The sequence below is a fragment of the Labeo rohita genome, chromosome 18 (assembly GCF_022985175.1).
Source record: "Labeo rohita strain BAU-BD-2019 chromosome 18, IGBB_LRoh.1.0, whole genome shotgun sequence".
In the NCBI taxonomy this organism is placed as follows: domain Eukaryota; kingdom Metazoa; phylum Chordata; class Actinopteri; order Cypriniformes; family Cyprinidae; genus Labeo; species Labeo rohita.
The window spans coordinates 28,167,128-28,187,133 of NC_066886.1; the positions used below are offsets into that span (position 1 = coordinate 28,167,128).

Consider the following 20,006-nt stretch of genomic DNA (forward strand, 5'->3'; position numbering starts at 1 on the left):
AATATAGTGTTGGAGGTTTCATGGCTATATTTATGCAGCCTGGTGGCCAGTCTTTACTGATCGCACATTCCACCAATAAGAGCAGAGTGTGAAGGTTGACTATGTGCACCCAATAGCTCAAACATTGTACCCTGAAGGAGGTGCCGTGTATTAGGATGATAATGCACCAATACACGCAGCAAGACTGGTGACAAGAGTGATTTGATGAACATGAAAGTAAAGTTAAACATCTCCCATGGCCTGCACAGTCACCAGATCTGAATATTATTGAGCCACTTTGGGGTGTTTTGGAGGAGTGAGTCAGGAAATGTTTTCATACACCAACATCACATAGTGACCTGGCCACTGTTCTGCGAAAGGAATGGCTCAAAATCCTTCTGGCTACTGTGCAGGACTTGTATTTGTCATTCCCAAGATGAAATAATGCTGTATTGGCTGCAAAAGGAGGCCAAACACCATACTAATTGTGGTCTAAACCCAGGTGTTTCAGTTTCACTGTCCAACCCCTGTATATATATATATATATATATATATATATATATATATGTGTGTGTGTGTGTGTGTGTGTGTGTGTGTGTGTGTGTGTGTGTGTGTGTATGTGTGTGTACAAACAACTATTTAAAAAACTTGAATCTGAGGGTGCAAAAAAATTTTAATGTTGAGAAAATCACTTTTAAATTTGTCCGAATGTATAAAATATTTTCATGGAACATGATCTTTACTTAATATTCTAATGATTTTTGGCATAAAATAAAAATCTATAGTTGTGACCCATACAATGCATTTTTGGCTGGTTTTGTGGTCCAGGGTCACATATTAGAATGATTTCTAAAGCATCATGTGACTGGAGTAATAATGCTGAAAATTCAGTTTTACTTTTTGCTTACATAAATTGTATGTATGTATAAAGCTCAATTTATGAAAATGATTTAAAAATGTTAAAATTTTTCACATTTATATGTACTCTATAGTGCTTTTCACAATACACATTACTGCAAAGTAGCTTCACAGAAAATTGAAAACTTATTTTTATTTTTATTTTTTACTATATTTTAATTATTTAATATGAATTCACAACAGCGTCTGTTTGGTTGAAATAATAGTTGAAAAAAACATTCTTTTAAAATGTTATTTTTAGCAATAACACCCAGCCCTTGGAAAAAAAAAAATACTAAACTAGTGAATCACGCACATAGTGAGTAATTGTGGCCACATGTTGCATAACAGTGCTGCACAAACAACATTGTTTCTCCATGTACTTTGTGTAGGTGTATGCATGTGCTTCCACTGTGTGGAAATACTACTTAAGTTGATTTACAATCATATGACATGATATTCCTGTCCTGAAGTCAGATTAATGAATTGCACAATATTTGCGCTCGCTCACTATGAGCGCTGTGCATCGGAGATGTGGAAGAGCAGCTTTATTGTTGGAAGGCTCTCAGTTGCATGCGGAGGTAAGAGGATGGAGAGATGAATGGGCGCTCTGTTGCTGTCTAGACTCTGTGGTGACTGAGAAGCATCAATCTGCCTCAGTGTTTGATGATGATTTCTCAGTTTCCACCTGAGGTTTATACACACACCCACATCCACCCACACACACACCCCCACCCACCCAGGATCAGACAAAATGAGGCGTGTGAACAAACACACACTTTCTCAGAAAGTCTGTAGTCTGTCATCTCGCCACTGAGGGAAATACACATCAAATACACGAGGAATGACTTGACAGAGGTTTAGTTTTTTTTATTATTATTTAGATTTTATTTTGGTTTTAATCAAGTTTTTATTTTATAAAAAATACTACTTAGTGAAGGTTGTAAAAAATAATTCTTCAGAATTTGAAGTCAAATGTAGTTGCTCTTCTTTTAAATGCTTGTTATCTGCTTTGTAAAATTCTGTGGTTTCACTTCATATATTTTTTATGAGTTTTTAGGGAATTTTGGGCCATTTTATTGCATTTTGGGCCAAATCATTTTGCTGGCCAAAATTTTTGTGCATCCATTGTGTGTATTATACACTACACTTCTATTTAAAAGTCTGGGGTCAGTAAAATGTTTAAAAATCCAAGAAATCTCTTAGGCTTACCATGGTTATATTTATTGATCAAAAATACTGTAAAATTGTGAAATATTATTATAATGTAAAATGACTGTTTTATATTTTAATATGTTGTAAAATGTATTTTATTCCTGTGATGCAAAGCTGATTTTTCAGCATCATTACTCTATTCTGTCACATGATTCTTCAGAAATCATTCTAATATGCTGTTTTTTTTCCCAGAATTCTTTGATGAATAGAACATTTGAAAGAATATACAATTTTTGTAATATTTTAAATGTATTTTCTGTCACTTTTAATTTCTTTTCTTGTTGACTCCAAACTTTGAACAGAAGTGTATATTTTTAACTAACTGTACTTTTTACAAATGTTCTTGTGGGAATTGTGTTCATTTATGATAATTAGGCTTAATGTTATACATCAGGTATTGGGAAACGCACATCCTCGCTCAATGCCTCATCTGTTAGTCATAGTGTAGTGAGGGGCTTCTTTTAGGTTAATGTTTCCCAACACTTCTTCTAGAAGAAAACCGTCATCCTCTCTGATTCCTTCTGTTCTGTGATGTAAATCGCTTTCAGAAGAGAAGAGATATTACTGGCATTTCCTCTCCCGGCTCGCAGCAAGGCCTCATCTTTCTGTTTCAGACACGAGAGAAAGAATGAGATTAAGAAAAACAAAATGCATCTGGAGAGAGAGGCCATGTATTAGTCTCGTGTTCACGGGAGGGATGATTTTGCATTCTGCAGTTGGTCTGCTATGAAATTCTCTTACCAAATACAGCACAGATGTTCGACCCCTTGCTTGTCTTCCTCGTTTGTAAAGCAATAAAAAAACTATTTTGTTTAATTACATTCTGTAAACGAGTTAAAGAAATGGGAGGGAGACTGTGGCTAGAATTAGACCTTGTGGTTGCAGACTAAACAAAATGTCTAAAAGAGGAAAACAGACAGCCAGACATACTGTTTTTCTTCTGTAGTTTCACATTTTCTACCCAGTCCCTTGCCAAAAGCGCACTCATTCAAACACAACAAGAGCAGGTATTCGCAACTACTCATTTTATCTGAAAAACAACAGCCTATCTCTAGACCAGTGGTTCACAAGATTGATGCAAGGACAAAAGCTATTTAAAAACCTAAATACACATTCATGGGAATGACTTTTTTGTACTCTTGTTGGTTTCAAATAAATAATGATTTCAGACATGTGAAGTAGTACCATCAAGTTACAATTAATAAAATGTTTTTACAGCTTAAATACACTAAAAATCTTACTGTTCAAAAACTTTTGACTGGTAATGTTTTTTTTTTTTCAGTGAAGTCTCTTCTGCTCACCAAGCCTGCATTTATTTGATCCACAATACAGCAAAAGCATTAATACTGTGAAATATTTTTACTATTTAAAATAGCGGTTTTTCTATTTGAAAATGTAATTTAATCCTGATCAAATCCAAATTTACAGCATCATTATTCCAGTCTTCAGTGTCACATGATCTTTCAGAAGTCATTCTAAGAAATTATAGAAAATAATACGTTTACTTAGCAACAATGCTTCAAATTAAAAAAAGTGATGATAAAGACATTTATAATGTTACAAAAGATTTCTATTTCAGATACATGCTGTTCCTCTGAACTTTCTATTCATTAAGGAAACCTGAAAAAAATCTACTCAATTGTTTTCAACATAATAATAATAATAATAATAATAATTAAATTAAAAAAAAATATATATATATGTATATATATTACTGACTCAAAACTTTTGAAAAGTAGTGTATATATTTAATTAATCATGACCATCATGAAATTTCCAATTGATGCCATAAAAACATAAAATGTAAATATTTTTAAGAGACATACTGGCCAGAGTGTTTGTGGTCCAGTTTTTCAAATATTTCTAATATTTTACTAAAACTTGTTACTTAACTACTTGATATCCTTGACTTTTTTTTTTTTTTTTTTTTTGCAATTCCTAAAATAGCTACTTTGACTTTTAAACAGTTGCAAATTAATGAATGATTACTGAGCTAAAAATTGTACTTCTATTATATACGTACTGCGTGTCTATCATGCACCGATATAAGTATGTGTAATAAAATACTAGTAAAAAGATAACATTTACAGTAATTCATATATATATATATATATGAACAAAAATAAACATGAAACAAAAATAAAATAGGTAAATAAATTTTCTTTGTTTTTAGAATCTAAAACAAAAAAGGGATAGTTCACTCTTAAAAAATGAAAATTACCCCATAATTTACTCACCCTCACCAGTCCTGGCTCTTCCAAGCTTCATAATGGCAGTAAATGGGTGTTTATTTTAAATTTGGAGTCCAATAAAGTGAATTCTTCCAGATTTTGCTCCAGATTTGTCTAACTGTGGTACGCGCATTCACGAGAGAGTGGTGTTTCAGTGGATGATGTAAGCTTCGGTGAGAATATGCTCACGAGAACCAAGTTTTGTTTACAGCAAAGGAACACCAGTCTCCCTCTTGGCTTATATTAAATTCATCTGAAATTTTTCTTTACAAATCTTCGTTTTGTACTTCTAATTCGTGACTGCTGTTTTGTTTCGCTTTCTCCTCTGCTCTTCTATGTTCAGCACTTCTCACAGGAACTTACGCTACGTCAGAAGTTAGAGATTATGGTTTATAAAGTTTTAAAAATGGATATTTTTCTTACACAAACACATCAATTTACTTCAGAAGGCCTTTATTAACCCAGTGGAGTCATGTGGAGTACTTGTTATGATGGATAGATCCACTTTATTGGACTTCAAAATCTCAACAGCCATTCACTGTCATTATAAGCCTGAAAGAGCCAGGACGTTTTTTTAATATGACTCCTAGTGTATTCATCTGAATGAAGAAAGTCATATACACCTAGGATGGCTTGAGGGTGATTTTCATGGGATCATTTTTTTTTTATTTTAGGATGAACTATTACTTTAAAGCAAATATTTAAATGAGCCTTTCTCTGCACATGTGGTTTCATTTTTTCTTTCGTGTGTTTACCTTTTACTAGGTGACCTACCTTGGAAAGGTGACGATTTCCGGCACTCATTTCCTGTCTGGCTGCACAGAGTCGGCAGTGGTGGGATTATGGGACACAAAGCAGACGTCTGTCGCCCACGATGACTCAATCACCTCTAGCAACGCCATATTGGAAATCCGGCCATTCCAGGTACGGCTACATCACCTGGACGGACGGGGTGAGGCCACTGTCGCCATGGACACCTTCCAGGTGGCTCGCATCGCGTACTGCACGGCGGATCACGACATCAGCCCGAACGTGTTCGCGTGGATCTACCGACAAATCAACGACGATCTAACGTTCCAGATGGACTGCCATGCCGTGGAGTGCGAGAGTAAACTAGAGGCCAAAAAACTGGCGCACTCCATGATGGAAGCCTTTAAGAAAACCTTCCACAGCATGCGCAGCGACGGACGCATCCACAAGAGCGGCTCGTCCGACGAGTTCCCCGAGGAGTTAAGCACACCCGACGATGGCTGAGAGATGGGACGGAGGGGTTGAACTTCTCTTAAGCGGGGGGTTGGGAACGGGGCGCTCTCGCGCTCTTTATGTCTTTGTGCCATAATAGAATATTCAGAAAAATAACCACAGCAAATAGAGAACGCAAACGGAAACTCAAACCACAAACCAAGAGACTAGTCTGCCTTTTTTCGATCTCGGCTGCCAGACAGATCGTGCCCATTTTACTAAAGCATCCGAGCGTCAGCGTCATCATGAAGTACTTTACCACAGTCACACTCCCACTTGAAAGCTGCTGGTTTTGATATGGCGCGTGTGAAGTGGCAAGAACTTGTTACACGTTCACCTGTTATTTTCTTTCGTTTAGCCAATCAAAACCTTTGGGGGGGTTCGGATTTGGGAATTCCTGATGTGCGTGTTGTTTTTTAGATAACGCAGAGGTGTATATCCTCTGCTAAGTAGAGTTTAAGAGAGATAAAAATGATATAATTTTGATATTTATGGCAGGCAGCCAGTCTAGGGCATTTCTTTACCTTTATCGGGCCATAGAAGCGTAATTATAGGGACCATGCATTGATTTCTATGGGGTTTTTTTGTTGTTGTTTTTTTTTTTTTTTAAGATACCAAAAGTCAGTATGTGTGTGTGTGTGTGTATGTGATCTAGAGTTTGTTTGTCTGTAGCTCATGAGCCTTTGATTAACTATGGAACGGGTTCTCTATTACAAGCTAAGTGTGCTTGTCTGTCTAGCGTAGTTTAGTACATTTATGTGAGTGTGATGTGTTTTCCAATAGAAAATACTAGCGTGCCTGTTAAACTGAAAGAGAGACGTTCCGGATACATCAATATTTTAAAGAGATGGTTCAAAAATGCAAAAGGTCATCATTTACTGGCCCTCAAGTTATTCTAAGCCTGTATAAGTATTTTTTTCTCTCGCCCACAAACAATACCCAAACAGTTGACTTAAGCCATAGAGGCGGAGCGCATTTAGGCCACGCCCACACCTCTTCATTGACTTTGTATTGCAGGAAGCTGCTGCCTTGTCATTTCTGACTTATAACATAAAAACAGAACAATGTCTAAAAGCTGTTATGTGACAGTGTGTACAATAAACAAGCTAAAGACCCAGAAATACGTTTTTATAATCTGTCAACCCAAAAAAACAAGTGTTTAAGGACACAAATAGTTGTAGATGTCATGTAATTTCATGCTGGGCCATTCCAAAGTCCCTTTAAGTATTCTATAGTCTTTGGCCATTCAGTTTCTCCAACAAAAGGAAGGTAAGGAAAAGGAGCACTAACTTAGACCAATAAAAATAAGTTTCTCAATATCTCCTCCTTTTAGGTTTACATAGGGTGGTGAAATATTCCTTTGACTTGGTTAAAAAAATTGGTTAAGTTTCTGTTGCTGATTAAGTTTCCCTCCATTTAGCATAGTTTTCAGAATAATATGACAAGATGCGCTCTACTTTTGTGTCCTTAAACGCTCGTTTTTGGGGGTCGACAACGTTTTTAGCTTGTTTACTGTACATTTCGTCTCATAGTAGCTTTTAGACATTGTTTTTTGTTACAAGTCAGAAATGACAAGGAGGCAGCTTCCCACAATACAAGTCAATGGAGAGTGTTGTGGGCGTGGTTTTCAGATTATTATGCGTGTTGCTCTGTTTCTATTCGCTTGTTAAGTCTGACGTCAAGCGTTCCAGGTCCAAACGCTCTATCGGATGACATGAGAAAACAACAAACGGTACTAATTATACACTCACAATGTGATTATAATACTACTAAAAAAATTATAAATCATACCCTTTAACTCCATACCGAAATCCCAGATTGATAATATATGATAACAATGATAATATAAATCTAAAACTTATTTGTGTTTGGAATGCTGTGAGCACGGAGACTGTAGTGTACACCGTAAATTTGAAAATGTTTAGCTTAAATGTTTAATAGGAATAAACAGTGCTCATAAATGGCTGCTGAGATAGTATTCTCAAGTGAAATGAGTTTGGAACCAGAAACAACATTCGTTGGTGCATTCAATGGACGCATTACTTAATAAGCCCATTGACTTCAATTATATGGAAGTCAGTGGCTACCAGCAACTGTTTGTTTACCGACATTCTTCAGAATATCTTTATGTTCAAGAGAGAGAAAAGAAACTTATATGGGTTTAGAACAAGTGGAGGGTGAGTAAATAATGACAGAATTTGCAACTATTCCTTTAGCTTATGCAGGGCTATAAGTGTGGTCACATTTATCCTTGTTCCTAAACGCGAAATCCAGTCATTTTGATAGTAATCGGTAAGACTGGGAGTTTTGTGAAGAGGAAACAGAAACAGAATTTGCTTGTTGACCAACAGAAAGCAGCTTGGTTTGAAAGTGGCTTCAGTGGATTCATCGCTACACTATTTACAGTAGAAATTGTTTATGCAAAATTTCACTGAAATCTTGCCGAAATCTCAATATTGTGACCACACCTATAGTTCACATTGTTTTGATCATGAACAGAAACTAGTGATGGGCGCTTTTGAAACAATGCTTCATGAAGCTTTGAAGCATTTATGAATCTTTTATTTCGACTCAAACTCACAGTCATGTGATTTCACCAAACAAGGCTTTATGTTAAACTAGGGATGCGCGATTTTATAGGACCAATATCGGAATCAGCCAGTGGTTTAAAATGTAAATATCAGCATCAGCCCGATTTGAAAAATTATGCCGATACACTGCAAGAAACAATTTGTTGAGTCAACTTAAAATAATTTGTTACCTGGCTACCTTAAAATTTTAAGTTCAGTCAACTCAAAAAAGCTTATTCTACTTGAAATGTTAAGTTATACTAAGTGACAACTTAGATATTTGAGTTGATTCAACTTAAAATTTTAAGGCAGCTGGGTCACTTACCCAGATTTTAATTTTAACAAACACAAGTATCTAAGTTGTTACTTGGTACAACTTAACATTTCAAGTTGACTGAACTTATTTGAGTTGACTGAACTTAAAAATTTAAGGCAGCAGGGTAACAAATTATTTTAAGATGACTCAACAAATTGTGTTTTTTGTTTTTTACAGTGTATGTCTTGCCAGTAAGAGGAATAACTCGCATGTGCTCAGGGTGTGCTAGCGATTAGATCACATCATCAGGTTCATTCTTAAAGCAAAGTTTTGACTGAATGATGATTAGATTCATCTGAGAATGCACATACAGAATTACGCGATCGGTGTGTGATAGAGTAAACAATAGGGATGGGACCATACATCGATTCGTGGATCGATTCTGAGATCTTCCGAATGCATTGGCATTCCCTTTGGAATCGATTCTGAGCTTAGATTTTAACAGCAGATGGCGCTGAATTGCAGTTTAAGTCACTTCCGTGTTGGTTTCAATAGAGAGAGCGGGAGGTTGCCGAAAAGTCATTTCACCTCAGCTCAGAATGCTTTTATGACGCAAGATTATTGTAAACACTGCCCATTGTGAACACCCTTGTAATTCGCTTCAACCTTTTCAAATTGTATAAATTATTATTTTAGGTTCAAGTGCATGTAAGGATTTTGAAACAAGCAGAGCACGGCTGTTTCTAAAGCAAGCAGTGCCATCTGCTGTTCAAAACTAAGCTCAGAATCGATTTGAAAAAAGAATCGCGATGTGTTTGGAAAATGTCGAATCGATGCTGAATCATTTCTCGATTCGCGTTGCAACGATTTATCGTCCCATCCCTAGTAAACAATAATAGCACATGCAGCAGCGGCAGCCTCTCCCGGGTCCTAATGCCCATTCGGTAACGAGGGTGCTGTTGGCCTATATCTAATAAAATGAAAGTGAAATGCACAAATAAAATTTAGACTGTGTTTCTGATTAAATAAAGCAGTAATTGATGTCATAAACTCATGAGCATGTTTTGATTTAAAAGTCGAAAGCTTACATGATTAAATATATCACAAAGACACTTGTAAATGAAATCATTTGATATGTACTGATTTATTCATTATTGTATAATGTTATATTTTGTAAAAAAAAAAAAAAAAAAAGCTATACAAGATTTTCAGAATTTTTACAACTCTTGCTTTAGACCATCTACGAATGTTAAACCTTAAAATAAAATGTTATGATTACCACTGCGTCTTTCTGAAAAAAAAAAAAAAAAAAAAAAAAAAAAATGCAGCGATTGATATGTATAGTTTACTTATAGTTATTTTTAAAGCTTCAATGTACAGTCATTAAAAAAGAACTTATTTAATTCTAACAAATAAGTTCTTGTTAAAAACTAAGCAAAAAATTAAAAATAGTTTCCCTATAATATCCACACAGGAGAGACTTGGTGTTGTTTCCAAACAAAAGGAAATATATTGTTATCGGCATCGGCTATCAGCCAAAATGAGCTGAAAAATATCGGCAAATCAGATATTGTCAAAAATCCAATATCGTGCATTCCTATGTTAAACTGTTTGTAACCTTGATTTCACAACATAAAAATTCAAAGGCTGTTGATCTAGTGAAACTATTAATGGTTTTAACTGATCTCAGGCTAGTTTTATATTATGGGTTCATTTTTTAATTAATTTAATGAGCTTTAATACTTTTGCATGTATGATGCAATAACAAAAATTACACTTACTTGCTTCTAATTGACTACAAATGAATGAAACACAAATTTTAAAGAACCTTCATATTTGATCATTTGTATATTACATTTTAATGGATTTTCATGAAAACATTTGCAGTCAAATGTATCATTATGCATGTTTTTGTTACATTTACACCTTTTTGACCAGCAGGTGCCGCCAGCCTGTAGTGTTTTGAGCGCTTCAAATCATTTTGCAAAGCAATTGATTCAGAGCTTCAAAAAGCTTTCTTTCTCCCATCACTAACAGATCTTGTTATTGGTCCTTTGTTCACATGCAGGGTGTCGGGACGTCTTTCTGGTGGGTTGGGAGAGAGTTGTGTGAATGTTTGTGCAGGAAAAGTAGGACCCAAAAGCATAGCTGCCCCATAGAGTGCCTGTCTCTTCCCCCCAGTGCTGAATGTATGAAGTCTCTTGTGCTGCAAGCGCTATATATGTACTGGTACTGAAAGCCTTGTTTGATTATTATTATTTTAGATTTTTTTTTTTTTTTAAATATACATTTGTATTTGCAGGTAATTTGAAAGCTGCAAAGTGGTTTAGAGTCACTTTTTGTACAAGATGTCCAGCACGTGTGTGTAATGTAATGCATGCGTGCTCTTACATGGGGCTCCACTCACCTGTGAAAACCCTGTTGTGGGACGATGGATCGTGGAGCAACGAGCAGATGAATGAACAGACTCTATTTTGAATTCCGGTTTTGAAACGGATTCTAATTGGGATTGGGATCCTTTTGGGAGTGCATCTGGTTGCGGAAAGGCAGTGAGCATTTATAAATATAAAGAAATATATATAAAAGATATATACAGTGTATTTGGAACTCATTCGATAAGCTTGTGTAAATACAAATGTATCCATTTTTTTTTTTTTCTTTTAAATATTGCATTAAATGTTCAATATTCTGAATGAAGTGACAAGCACCATTAAAGGAATCAGTATTATGGCCAACTGTGAATTTGGATCGGGAGCAGAGGGCAGCCTTCAGCGTGAGTGGTGAAATGTCAGAAGAGAGTGAGGATGAGTGTCTCTTTGTCGTCGTTGTTGTTGCTGTTTTTTAATTTGTAAAATTGTAGATGAACATTCTCACTACATGTCTTAATGGCTCAGACTCGCTTTAATGTTTTGAAATGTTACCATATGTGTTTTTTATGCTGTATTTGCAAAGATAAAAAGATACAGTCACATATAAACTATTTACCAAGCTAAGCTGTGTTTTTTTTCTGTTATTATTTGCATATATTATCAAAATCTTTCATTAAGTCTGCTTTTGGTGGTATGTACACTACCAGTCAAAAGTTTTTGAACAGTAAGGTTTTTAATGGTTTTTAAGTATCTTCTGCTCACCAAGCCTGCATTTATTTTATTTAAAATAACTGTTTTCTATTTGAATATATTTTCGAATTTATTCCTGATTTCAAAGCTGAATTTTTAGCATAATTACTCCAGTCACATGATCCTTCAGAAATCATTCTAATATTGATTTGTTGCTTACTGTTACTATTATTATTATTATTATTATTATTATTATTATTATTATTATGTTGAAAACAGCTTATTAGATTTTTTTTTTTTTTTTTTTTTTTTTTTTTTTTTAATGGATAGAAAGTTCAGGAGAACAGCATTTATCTGAAATAGAAATCTTTTGCAATATTATAAATGTCTTTAGCATCACTTTTGGTCAATTTAAAGCATCCTTGCTAAATAAAAGTATTAGTTTCTATAATTACCTTCCCAAAAGAAAAATGATGACTCCAAGCTTTTAAATAGTGTAGTGTATAATGTTACAAAAGCTTTTAATTTCAGATAAATGCGGATCTTTGGATCTTTCCATTCATTAAAGAATCCTTTAAAAAGTACTCAACTCTTTTTAAAATATTGATGATAAAAATAATTTAAAAAAATGTTTCTTGAACAACAAATCAGCCTTTTAAAATGATTTCTGAAAGATCATGTGACACTGAAGATGGGAGTAATTATGCTGAAACTTTAACTTTGATCACAGGAATAAATTACATTTTTAAATTAGAAAGCAGTTATTTTAAATATTAAAAATATTTAGCAATATTTCTGTTTTTGCTGTATTTTGTATCAAATAAATGCAGGCTTGGTGAGCAGAAGAGACTTAAAAACATTAAAAATCCTACTGTTCAAAAACTTTTGACTGGTACTGTATATATACTGTTTTTGCCCACTATAAAGCAATTGATAGTTGCACTTCCAATCTCATTCAGTAGGTGGCGTCAGAGTCCTACAAACTTGTTTTTATATTATGCCACTATTTTTCTCTCCACCTTTTACCTCTAGAGGGCACTGCAGCATTGAAGGAAATAAGGGCTATATAACGATATATACAGCTCTACATATGATCAGATGCATTAATTTCAACTCACTCGTGCTTTTTATTTCTACTGACAGGACTCTTGTGAAGTTGCTGTAGGTGTCAAATAAAAAAAAAGATTGTTCAAATTGAAAAGCAAATCATTACTGCAGGATAATTATAGAATGGCTTGAGGCATACATTTTAACCTTGACAAGATTTTGACGTGCAAGGTGACTAGACATAACTATAGGAGTCTTGAATGACTCCTTTAAACTGAAAGCTAGTTAAATATGCTTTGACTAGTACTGAAAGTACTGAAAAGACCAGCGTGATTAATACATTTTGAAAAAGTTGTTTCCCCCCCTCACTTCTATATACTAATATTTATTATTTCAGGCAGCCCCGTATGCACTGACAGCTTTATATAAGCAGCTCTCATGAGTCAAACTGTCAAAGTGAACAGTGTGAATACAGTTTCGTGTCAGATTCAGTCATGTGTGAGATCGCTGAACATATGGGCTCGGATCAAAGGGTTTATATAAGCCTCTATAGACGCACCAACCTCTTATTTCTTTCCCTCTGGAGGCACTTTTGACGAAAGCCTTCGCCAGCGTTTTGGCCTGCCTTCGTGAGTGAGGGCTGTCACACCTCCACTGCACACTCAGCTCTTCAGGTTCACTGCTGTATCACGCTCCATAATTTCTGTGGCGCTTTCATATTACTGAGCAATGATTCAGAGAGAATGTTTTGAGATCAGGTTAGCCTACATATACACGACAATTTCTCGAAAACATTTTTAGTACTTGTGGGATTCACTCAATACTAGCCCTTATAATTTTTTAATGGAAAAGGTTTTAAAATACATTCAAATAGTTTGATTCATTTATCATTTATTATTAAGAACCGGCACATGGGAGTCATTTGTTCATGGAATTTTATTACAGTAGTTTACAAATAATTTACTCACCCCATTGTCATCCAAGATGTTCATGTCTTTCTGTCTTCAGTCGTAAAGAAATTATGGTTTTTGAGGAAAACATTTCAGCGTTTTCCTCCATATAATGGACTTAACTGGTGGCCCAATTTTAAACTTCCAAAATGTAGTTTAAATGCGGTTTCAAAGGGCTCTAAACCCCCAGCTGAGGAAGAAGGGTCTTATCTAGCGAAACGATCGGTCATTTTTTTGGAGAAATAAAAATTTGTATACTTTTTAAGTACAAAAGCTCGTGTAGCACAGGCTCTGGGATGTGCGTCCACAATGCTACGAATTAGTGATGGGTCGTTCTTGAACGATTCGTTCATTTTGAACGAATCTTTAATGTGACTTGGAAAGAACAAGTCGTCTCGGGAGTGATTCGTTCAGTCGCGCATGCGCAACATCCTATTAGGTTCTGTACTGGAATTAGTTCACCTGTTTCGAGTCTTCGGGTTTTTCAAGTCGTTCGTTCACCTTATGGGGCTGTCACGTGGTGAACGAATGACTCAAACCTGAAAACCTGTCAGATAAGAGGTGAGGTGAGCTAATCATAGACTAAACACCCAGGTAAACAATGAATTAATCTTTTATTGTTTGTAGTGTGATCAACGTTTGTGTAAGCAGTAGATGTGTTAGGGAAGTAACACGTAACATTTTAATTATATTTTGCTAAAATGAACAAAATGACTCGAAAAAAGATTTGTTCATTTTGCTGAACGAGACTCAAAGGTCCGAGTCGGTAAAATGATCCGAACTTCCCATCACTACTACGAATCACGTGTAAGTTTATCGTCTGTGTTTTCCGGCTCAAAAAGGTAGAGAATGGCGAAAAACTCTATCTTATTTTCTCCTACTACTTCAGAATCGTCCGACACCGTTGTACCTTTTTGTTTTTTAAATAGCGTTTGACTTGCACTTTCTTAGTCTTTGCGCGTTCGCTTTGTAAACACTGGATCTGTAGTTTTGCCTATATTCCGCGTGACCTTTTGACATGATTCAATAGTAGGTAGTGTCGTGAACACGCATCCCAGTGCTACACGAGCTTATAATATACAAATTTTTATTTTCGTTTAGAGCCCTTTGAAGCTGCATGTAAACTACATTTTGGAAGTTCAAAATCGGGGCACCAATGAAGTCCATTATATGGAGAAAAATCTTGAAATGCTTTCCTCAGAAAATTTCTTCACGACTGAAGACAGAAAGACATGAACATCTTGGATGACAAGGGGGTGAGTAAATTATTTGTGAATTGTTGTTCTGGAAGTGGACTTCTCCTTTAAAACCATTTAAAAATGTATTCCTGTAATGTGTTTTGGAACATGCTCCACTAAGCTTTAGTGGTTTTAACAAGCCACCAATAGAAGGTGACCAATTACCAGTAGACACCATTTGGCACCATTAGATTCCATTAATCATTATAATTTTTTGATTAATGTTATTTTTTCACCAGGTCTGTGTTCTTGATTCACTAAAAAGAACCGACTAAGAGTCATTTGCTTGGGGAATCTGACTACACTGTGGTTGAGCTGTTTGTTTTTGATTCAACGAAAAGAACCGGCACATAAGTCATTAATTTTGGGAATCTATCTACACTGAACTAAAAAGAACTGACTTATTAGAGTCTTTGGGAATCGGTTAACAAGTCACGCTATAACAGTAGTCGACGTAGAATACACATTCCAAAATTCCTCCCTTTTTTAAAAAATGTAATCATTTCTGAATACAAACCTCAGTGTTGAGCAGGGCATGATCAGGTTCTAGTCAAAACAAGCTGTAAATCAGTGGCAGACATCTGCACCATCTGCCTAGCTGATCCGAGGCCGTCGGGTGATGCTTGAAAGGACTGTGTCAGATTAAGCAGTAGCATCTCGGCATATCTACAATCTGTAATTGACCTTTTACAAAGCAGCAAAGATTGAACCTGATGTCCATGGGGGGAAAAGGCATCAAGAGAATCCCCCCTCCCCAGTTCTCTCTTCTTCTTCTCTGTGAACACTGCTGGATCTCCTATCATACCATCAATCTCAGCAGTGGAGCACTATGACCTGTTTTATCACAACCTCAGAGTCAAAGCTAATGTGTCCACTGCTGATCTGTGACCAGTGTGGGGTGACATTATCACAGGAATGAAGGTCTGCACCTGATTCACTTTAATCCCCCTGCAAATTCATATCAGAGAGAGAGGTGCATTGTGGGTAAAGAAATAGCACAGCTTTATCAAAGGATTTTAATGCAGATAGCATCATGCAGCGGCTTTAATGGAAGCTCTGATTAGGCATTAGTGATGTCCGAATGGATGAATTAGCTTGCTTGTTTTTCTCAGGTTGTAAAGATCAAGTGTCATTAATCCACCCAACTGATTCATTCCAAACACAGGCGGCGAGCCAAAAGGCCTGATGCAACCTTACAACCTGCTGATATTTACCTAAAAACACATCAGTTAAATGCATTCAACTTTAAGTTCAAGAAAATGTCTGGAGATTAACCCTGTAAAGCCTGGTATATGAAATAGTAGTCTGAAAAATCACAATTTTTTTAAAAACAGTTGAATGAAGATTCATATGTGTTTTTGTCGTCTATCATATAGCTTTTGTGGCTCATGTAGTATGATTATGTAGCTTAGGGGAGTGCGGGGCACAACACGTGGGGTTCAGAGTATAATTTTTTATCCACGTTAATTTCACAGTTGTCTAGTACAAATATGTTGCTTTGTTTCATAATTACAGTGCGTACGATTTTCGTTATATACCTCAAAAGAAAGAAAGTGAATTGTGACAACATGCCCCATAGGTGGGGTACATTGTAACATGACCATATGACGGTTCACATCAAGTATTGACTCATGCACATACATTGTTCTTTACATACATGTTTCTTCCACATATTGTTTCAGTGTTTTATCCTGCGTTTCTGTCAGCCACTCTCATCTCATTTGCTTGGATTAATTCAGCACATCTTCTGACCCCAGCACCTTGCATATGTATGACTTGCCCCATCTGAATCAAATATAAACTCCCTGCATGTTCTTGGAACACCATTTTGAATGTCAAATTCTGATTTCAAATGCATTGGTACATTCCTGTGAGAAACAAAGTGACAGTGATGCACAGATAACAGAGAACTGCACTTGACTTGAACAGACTTCTCATAAATAATAATGTGGCAGGACATGATTTAGAGTCCAACAAAACCAATTTGTCTTCAGGTACTCAAGCTCACATCACCTTGAGTTTATAATACAATGCTAATATGCAAAGAAGGTGGGAGCTTTTAACCTATGGGAGCTTATCTGACCTTATTCTGTGGTCACACAATCATGCATACCACTGTCTGGCCAGATTGTTGAGATAGACAATCTTTTGGTTTAACTGCAAATGATGTCTTCTAGATTAGTCAGCTGTTCCTAATCTACCCTCTGATGTGAACCCAGTAGCCGTTCTTTAAAAACACTCCAGGTTTGTATTGATTTTTCCCACTGTGTATACCTGAGATCAGAGGAGATGTGGACTTTGATTCTTGTTCTTGATTTATGACTATGAAGGCTATCTTCGGATCTGACGTGTTTAGTCTGTGTAGAGATGGCATGGGTGGGGAGCATACAGATGTAAGGTGTGTTTCTGAAGATGTTTTTGACCCCATTCATTGCAGGGCCGAAACCATAGACAGCCTCTGATATTCTTTAGAAGTCAGCTCAAAGACAAATACTGACAGCAAAATACAATGACATGACTCTCCAAAGCCCCCTAAAAATCGCAACATGTTCTCACTCCCAACTCCTCACATGCTGATGCTTGGTCAGGACCCTTTAGCATTGCTTTTTGCTCAAGGTACCCCTTTAGCGCCACTTTTAGACATGCACGTCGAAACGTAGGTGGAACTACAGACCCAGTGTTTACAAAGTGAACGCGCAAAGACTAAGAAAGTGCAAGTAAGTCAAATGCTGTTTACAAACAAAAAGGTACAACAATGTCGGACAAAGCTGTAGGAGAAAATAAGATGGAGTTTTTTGCCATACTCTACCTTTTTGAGCCGGAGTACACAAATGATGAACTTGACGTGATTCGTAGTAGTAATGGGAAGTCTGAATCATTTTACAGACTCAGACGTTTGAGTCTCGTTCAGAAAAATGAACGAAATCTTTATTCAAGTCATTTCATTCATTTTAGCAAAATATAATTAAAATGTTACTTCCCTAACACATCTACTGCTTACATAAACGTTGATCACACTATAAACATACTATAATGCTATAAGAAACAGAAAATATTAATTAATTGTTTACCTGGGTGTTTAGTCTATGATTAGCTCACCTCACCTCTTATCTGACAAGTTTTCGGGTTTGAGTCGTTCGTTCATCATGTGACAGCCCCATAAGATGAACGAATGACTCGAAGAACCCGAAGACTCAAAACAGGTGAACTAATTCCAGTACAGAAACTAATAGGATGTTGTGCGTGCGCGAACGAACTCTCCGAGGCGACTCGTTCTTCCCGAGTCACATTAAAGATTCGTTCAAAAAGAACAAAACGTTCAAGAACGACCCATCACTAATTCGTAGCATCGTGGACGCGCATCCCAGAACCTGTGCTACACAAGCTTTTGTGCTTAAAAAGTATACAATTTTTTAATTTTTGAAAAAAATGACTGATCGTTTTGCTAGATAGATCTTCCTTGGCTGGGATCGTTTAGAGCCCTTTGAAGCCGCATTTAAACTACATTTTGGAAGTTCAAAATCACCAATGAACTCCATTATATGGAAAAAAGTCCTGAAAGGCTTTCCTTTACGACTGAAGACAGAAAGACATAAACATCTCGGATGACAAGGGGGTGAGTAAATTATTTGTAAATTGCTGTTCTGGAAGAGGAGTTTTCCTTTAACGCGCTCACATCTCATTCAAAAGATACTCCCGATCACTAGCATGACGCAACCGGTCACTCAACACACAAGAGCCAATGGCATTTCACAACCAAAGCCGACGTAACGCTTCTTCTGGCGGAATTTTTGAATTTACTCACAAACAGACTGAGCTTTAAGGCGGACAGAGACGGCGATCGCATTTAGTCCTCTCTCAAATCAATCGTTTTGCCTCAGAAGACTTGGAATATTAATAATTTTTAAAATAAATTATGATTGTAGTTGTATCTGCCTGTTATATCTTGTGTTTTATTGACAAATGGTAAGTTTAGGGGCAGGGGTTGGGTTAGGTGCTCCTAAATGTGTAAATAATGTAATGTAAATAAAACTGTTGTGACTGTTTAAATTGAAAAATCACACCCCAACATATATGCAATAATGGCAATAATATTACCCAATATATAATTTAATTATGATGATAAAATTCCCAGTGCCTTTTGCATCAGCATTATGACGGCAAAGGTTTCTTATTTAAAGCAATGAAGGACCCTGCACATAGAAAAATGCTAAAGGGGTACCCTGTGCATCAAAAAGTGACGCCAAAGGGTCCTGACCAAGCATCAGTATGTGATGAGTTAAGAGTGAGAATGTGTTGCATGCATTTTTCCTACCTAGGAAGAAACTGTCTGTATATGCTTAAACAAAAAAACTCTGCAACACTGTCGCAGTTGTTGAATTGAACTGAAACAGCACTAAACTAAAACTGAATAGTGACACTATTATCTTCTGAAGAGCTGCTTTACAGCTTGAATTTTTAAATGTTCTGCCTACAGTAAAATCTATTAAGTAAAAATCAAATATATATTGTGTATAATAGTAGGCCTATATGACTCTGTACAGTATATCAGTAATAATTTGCTATGTAAATGTCATGAAGTATAAGGTGCTGAACAGATGCTACTAAAGACAAGGCTAAAAGGAGTAGTTAACCCAAAAATAAATAAATAATTGCTGAAAATTGACTCACAGTTGCTTTCTTGTTTCTTCATCTAAACAGATTTGGAGAAATTTAACGTTACATCACTTGGTAACCAGTTGATCCTCTGCAGTGAATGGGTGCCATCAGAATCAAAACAGATAAAAACATCACAATAATCCATAATTAATCCACACCACTTCAGACCATCAATTAATGTCTTGTGAAGTGAAAAGCTGTGTAGAAGAAAGAAACAAAAAACAAATCCATCATTTATATGTTTTAACTTCAAACAATTGCTTTTAAATAAAATATTTCTATCAATAATGTTGCTTTCTCCAGTGAAACAGTCATATCTCATCCGGAGAGAAACATGCACAGATAAAGCACCTTTTACAATCAAAAGCATTAGCTGTAAACAAATATGTGGGTGGTTTTTGATGTGGGAGGACAAGAGGAGATCCACTTTTCCACTGGAGGAAGCATTATTATGGACTATGAACTGGTATTTTGGTATTGTGGATTTGTTTCTTACAAAAAAAATGCAGCTTTTGGCAGTAGATATTAATTGATGAATTGGAGTGGTGTGGATTACTTGTGGATTATTGTGATGTTTTTATCAGCTGTTCAGACTCTCATTCTGACGGCACCCATTCACTGCAGAGGATCCATTGGTAAACAAGTGATGTAATGCTACATTTC

At 36.0% G+C, this 20,006-nt stretch overlaps 1 protein-coding gene across 1 annotated transcript in view; it reads left to right on the forward strand.

Annotated features, from left to right (window-relative positions):
* The window catches only part of pid1 (phosphotyrosine interaction domain containing 1), a 34,926-nt gene extending 23,543 nt beyond the window's left edge, over positions 1–11,383 (forward strand). The window contains exon 3 of the mRNA XM_051134612.1: positions 5,088–11,383. Within this exon, the coding sequence (XP_050990569.1) occupies positions 5,088–5,576 (489 nt within the window). The 3' untranslated portion in view covers positions 5,577–11,383. The remainder of the gene's footprint in view (positions 1–5,087) is intronic.
* The last annotated feature ends 8,623 nt before the right edge of the window (positions 11,384–20,006 follow it).